Raw genomic sequence first — 6,000 nt, 5'->3', positions numbered from 1 at the left:
ACCCAGGAAGTGAGTTACACAAAAAGCTGGCAGCATATCCATCTGTCTTCTCTAGGGAAATGATGGATGAACACAGTGTTTGCATTTCCCTGATGTGTAGGAAATAATGAGCAGGCGATTGGGCAGGCTTACACAGTGACATCATGTGCCTGGGGCAGGGCATGGCAGCCCTCAGCAGGCTGGGAGGGTGGCTTTGTGCCCGTGTTCTTGATGGGCGCCTGGAGCAGAGGGCTCTGGGGTAGCAGGGAGCTCATGTAAACCGGATCGGGCCCTGTTCAGAATGGTTTTCTTATGTGGTAGAGTAAAGCAGAGAGTTCTGTCACCCCGGGCCACAGGGGAGTGAGCTGCAATTGTTACTTGTGTCCACCCAGTTCGAGTTTTCCTCCTCACTATGCCTGAAAATGTCCTTTAACTCAGGACTTTATTAACCAACCAAAGAATGGCTGAGAACTGACCTGGCCTTATGATGGACTATATGTTCATTAACCAGCATATACACATATATATACATCAATACTCATCACAGCAGAAACAAACCCAGTGAAGTGCTGATGTTGACTCTCCATTCCTCTCCCTCCTCCCCCTGGCACTTGGAAGACCCCTCAGTCAGTTTTGCCTTGGTCCTGTCCAGATCTTGTTCTGTTCTCCCCCCACATCACCCACTGGTTCCCTCCTGCACCTCCCTCCTCGTTCATCCACGTCACCCTGATGTCATCCTCCTCACCACGTCACCCTTCCCTCCTGTAGGCACCCTCCCCCGTGATCCTCACCAGACCGCTGTGGACCAGTCCCTTCCACATACCCAGACCACCTCTCCCCATCCTCTCCCATGGCTAGTCTGCCTACCCCTCATCCTGGAAGGCACAGAAAAGCCAGCTCAAAGCCAACCATGCTTATTTCCAAGAGCTTCCCAAGCCCACACTCATTCCCTCTACCCTTTGCTCCTTGCTCTCCCCCCACAGCCCCACACTCCCCTTTTGCTCCCTCTAATGCATTCTTCACACGGCTGCCTAGATGACTTATCTAAAATTCAACTGCGAGTACGCCATTCCCCTGCTCAGGACCCTTCAGTGGTTTCAGACCCTTTCAAATGGCATCCAAATTCCTGAGGCATGTGAGGCAGAGCCATCCATGAGCAGGCTCCTTTCAACCTCCCTGGCATCATTTCCTACCTCTCCCCTGACAGTTGGTGACACAGCAATGCTAAATTACTTATGGCTCCCCAAACACACAGTGTTATTTAATGGTTCTGAGTCTGCCAGAAATAGCCTCTCCTCTCTATTCCGTCTTACAAATCTGATCAGCCTTTAAAAGTCTTGCTGAAACCCTTCCCTGAAACCCAGAATGATTTCTGTCTATTGTTGTCCTGTCTGCATATTCCCAAGACCACCTTGTTTACAGCAATGGTTTTATTCATCCCTGAATAGCACAGGGCCTAACACAGAGTGGGGGCTTAGCCAGTGCTGGTTGAATAATTGTCCAATTACACTTTCTTTGCAACATTTAAGGGACTCGTGCATTAGCCACAGCCACACTGATACCTGCATTCTGATTGGCTTTCCCAGGTCGGGCCAATCACTGGTCTGCAATCATTGGTGGATCCCACTCCAAGAATTACGTGCTATGGGAGTACGGAGGATATGCGAGCGAAGGTGTCAAACAAGTTGCAGAATTGGGCTCACCTGTGAAAATGGAGGAAGAAATTCGGCAACAGGTAAGAAAAACAATCACAGAATGACCCAAAACCAGGAGTGCAGTCAAAACATCCCTTAGATTTCTTTCCTGGGGGCTTGAAATTCACAGTACAATGTGCTGGAAAATCAGTGCCATAGGAAGCAAAATCTATTTGCTGAGTTTGGGGGTTTATGTCAATGTGAGGACAGAGACACACATGTCTATCCTGTTGTCTCAGATTTTCCCCGACTGTATTTGCATTTTCTTCAGTTTGTACTAAAATCCGCTGCTGTGGCCACGTTTTGGGATGCGGCCTCCTGAGAGTCAATGCAGTTGGTTATGGTTTTCTTGCTATGATCCTTGAGAGGGTCGCAGGAGTGACTCTGAAGTTGTCCACACCAGAATCACTATTCCAAAAATACACTGCATATCAGCCCATGCTTTTTGCGACTATGCCTCGAGGTGTTTAACAAGTTAGTTGGTCATTAGTTGTAATAATTAGGGACTGAGGATCTTTTATGTATCATGTACTGTGTGCCACGGGGCCAGGAACTGTACCATTATCTAGCCACCCGCCCCCCCATCCCATTGAGAGTTAAGGGAGAAATAGCCCATCGTTCTTTTTGATTTGCTTGGCTGACAGTGCTATCGTCCCTCATTAAAAGCACTAGAAAGAGGCCGAAGAAGCATCTGGCAAGAAGAGCTGCCATTTTTCCACGGCCATTCACAGGCTGTACTGTGGAGAGGTGATGGGCCAGCTTCGCCTGGTACCACGCACTCACAGAAGCCCTTCAGGCCTGAGAGGGCCCACTGGGCAGATACGGCTCACTGCTCACAAGTGCTCAGGAGGGAGTAAGAAAGGAGCAAGCGTGCTTGGAATGTGGTCATTTCAGAGCACAGGTCACTGCAAGGCTGTCCCACATCTCCTAAGACTGCAGGAGGCCCTGGGGACCTGTCTCAGGACGTGTGTGTGCCCACAGGCCTGAGCAGCACAGGAGGGCAAGCTAAGCTGAGGCCCCTGGTGCCTCCCTGTGAAGTCTCCCGTCGGGACTCCAGGCTGCCCACAAACTTTAAACTGAATGCAGCACAGGTCACCCTGACTCCTCCTATAATCTCCTGAAGAATCCTTTTGGACCAGAATCCAAAAATTCCCAGGAATTAGCTTATGTTTTTTATTAATTTGATTTAAAGCCTTTTCTACACTCTTGGGAAAAAATGTCTAACCAGATGTTTCAAGATTGCATGTTATTCATCACAAGTGTATCTAACCAACTAGCTAGTATTTCCCAGACTCTGGCCGGCATGCTCATAACTCGCCTTGCTCATGCACATACACCTGTGAGGCCATGGAAGACACCACCTTTTTTTTTTCTAACTTTATTTATTTTGGGGAGTGCAAGTGGGGGAGGGGCAGAGAGAGAAAAAGAGAGAGAGAATCTCAAGCAGGCTCCACACTGTCAGTGCAGAGCCCAGTGCAGGGCTCAAACCCGCAATCCGTGAGATCATGACCTGAGCTGAAGCCAGCTGTGTGACCGACTGAGCCACCCAGGCACCCTGGAAGGCATCGTCTTGGTCCTAATCTGTCCAGCCTGTCATGGGGGAGGATCCTTTGCAATCCTGAGGGTCCACGTTCCTGGTTCTCAAGCACAGGATTCTGGTACACTGGCTTGGCAAGTTCCGTTGTGTGGTATGATAAAACAACACACACACACACACACACACACACACACACACACACACACACTACAAATAATAGTTGAAACACTGAAGTTTGAAAATAAATTAGGTCAAGGTCAAGGGCATCTTCTTAATAATGCCAGTCTCATTCGGTGTCCTTCTCAAGAGATTTCTGGAGAGAAGAGAAGCATGTATGAATCATGAGAAACTGGGACCAGTTGTGCCAGCAAGCATTATTTATCATGTGTCATAGCAGCAAAAAGGTTGGAAGCTGATGGATGGGGCCCCCAGCCTTAGAACATCCCCCTTAGGAAAACATTCTTTGCTTGGTGTGTTCCTAACCAGCACACATGGGATTAGCTATCTAATCCCACAGTCTGCCTATCCCAGCTGGCTAGTATTCCTGACATTAAACCATAATAGGTTTAATTATGAATACTGCACCTGGGAGTTAAAATCCCACTGAGCATTATCTCGGGGTCTATCACTGTCTTTTAGGCCCCCTGGTGCGGGTGTCTACTTTTAGCACTCATGTCTAGTCTGAGAAGACAGTAGTATTATCCCTGTTTTACCAATAAGGAGACTGAGCCCCAGTCAACAGCCAGAGAATACTGGAAGTTAAACCCAAATCTGTCTTGCTCCAAAGCTTGTACACAGTACCAAATATATAATTTGCAAGGCCTAGTGCAAAGTGGGGCCCCTTGTTCAAGACTTAAGAATTCTAAGATGGTGCTGCTGTAAGAGATGATGTAAGAGAGAGATGTAAGAGAGAGAGCACGCGTGCATGTGAGTGGAGAAGAGGCAGAGAGAGAGGGAGAGAGAATCCCAAGCAGGCTCTGCACTGACAGTGCGGGGCTCAATCCCACAAACCATGAGATCATGATCTGAGCCGAGATCGAGAGTCAGACACTCAACTGACTGAGCCACCCAGGCACCCGATGCTGTGAATTTCATAGCATGGGGCCCTGAGAGTCTGCTGGTCACACACCCTTGAAGGTGGCCCTGCCAGTCCACTTGCCTGCCCGGTACAGCTGCCCCACAGAGAAACCCCTCTCACCAGCCTCTTAAATAATCCCTGTTTCCAGAGCTCCACTAGCAGTGCATCAAGCCCCAGAGCCCCTTGGAAAGTCAGCCAGAGAGAGTGATTTCCAGGCCCCTTTAGTTCCAAACCATTCATAATTCTCAATATTGTTCCCTGCAAACACATAATTTATTATATTTTTCTGTAAGTCAGGTAAGAAACAACATAAAAAAGAGCAAGAATATGAATCCTTCCAGAATATAAAAGTGTCCTCTGAATAACTGGGAACTTGTTTGAACACATCTACAAACTAACACAGTGTTCTCAGCCTTTAATGCCTTATATCCTACCAATCACTCTATCAAAGAACCTGAGTCCAACCAGGATGGGGGGGGAAAAAAAGCCCTTTTTTCCCAAGAAAGACATTTATATGCTTACTAGCATTCTCTTAGTATAGACTTATCGCTCACCTGTAAGTTTCAAGGGCATTAAAAATCACAGTAGATATTGTTGGAGGTAAAGCTTATGCTAATGGCTTTCAAACACAAATGAACAAAAATAATAACCCCATTAGTAGTGGAAAATTGTAATAATATTGTTGAGTATAAATTTTACTGTTACTCTAACTGCAAAACGGCAAGAAAACTAATGAAAAATCACCATCACGTTATTGGCTATACCACTGATGGCCAGAAAGAGACGAGGAAACGCCCAATGCACACTTCTTAGCGGACAGACAGAGTGTCCTGATGACCAGTGGGGAATGTGGATTAGAAATACTGAGCTCAGGCTAGACCTTCAAGTCACAAAGAGGTAACCCTAGGCAGGTGGAGGCAGTAGAGAATGTTAGATCAACTTGTAGGTGGACCCAGGAACTAAAAGTGAGCGGATATTTGCTCACTGTTAGGAAAACGCTGCACTGAGTCCGTTTCCACTTTATCAAGCACACCCTTATGGCATGTGTCCAAGGCATCTGGTTCTCTGCCAACGATGCCCATTCACCGTGTTAGTCATGCTAGAAACCTGAGCATCATCCTCGATTCTCTCCCCTGCCCCAACTTTTGCCTTCTGTCCTAAGTTCATCCAGTTCACTCCCTCATCACCACCGCTCCACTAAGCCGCCCTCCTCTCCTGCCTGAATTATTGCACTAGCTTCCTGATCTCCCTGCCTCCAGTCTTCTTCCTCTTATCCACACTGCTCTAGGGCCATTTCAAGAAAACACAAATCAGATTATGCCATTGCCTCCGACTAAGATGTCCTAACTGACCCTAAGATAAAGTTCAAACTCCTGATCATAGCTTGAGGACCCTTCCTGATCCAGGCTTGTCTCACCTGTCCATCTTATTTCTTGCTTCCGCTCTAAGCTTTGCCCATCCAGAGCCTCTTTTACGCTCCCCAAAGAGCCATGCCCCTCTAGCATCTGAATCTTCCCTCAGCCTGGAACATCTTCCAGCCCCCATTCACCCAGTGAACTCCTAATTATCCTTCCAGGCTCACCTTGTTTCTTCCTGGAAGCCTTCCCTAATTCTGTACAAAATGGGTGACCTTGCCAGGTGCTTGCACAGCACCCTGTACCTCCCCTGTCGTCACCCCCATCACATTGACTGTAAGTCCTTGTTTCATGTCT

General features: G+C 47.7%; 1 protein-coding gene across 5 annotated transcripts in view; it reads left to right on the top strand.

The window, feature by feature from the left end:
* Positions 1-6,000, top strand: part of SPON1 (spondin 1) — a 258,574-nt gene that overhangs the window by 144,720 nt on the left and 107,854 nt on the right. For all 5 annotated transcript variants that reach the window (XR_007461763.1, XR_007461762.1, XR_007461764.1 and 2 more), the window contains exon 6: positions 1,566-1,714. Coding sequence is in view for 2 of the 5 variants with exons in the window: in XM_049649556.1 (XP_049505513.1) it covers positions 1,566-1,714 (149 nt within the window). In the remaining 3 variants the exon portion in view is untranslated. The remainder of the gene's footprint in view (positions 1-1,565; positions 1,715-6,000) is intronic.

Source organism: Panthera uncia, chromosome D1, assembly GCF_023721935.1.
Source record: "Panthera uncia isolate 11264 chromosome D1, Puncia_PCG_1.0, whole genome shotgun sequence".
NCBI lineage: Eukaryota > Metazoa > Chordata > Mammalia > Carnivora > Felidae > Panthera > Panthera uncia.
The sequence above is the reverse complement of the archived record's forward strand: the minus strand, read 5'-3'. Positions and strand labels throughout refer to the sequence as shown.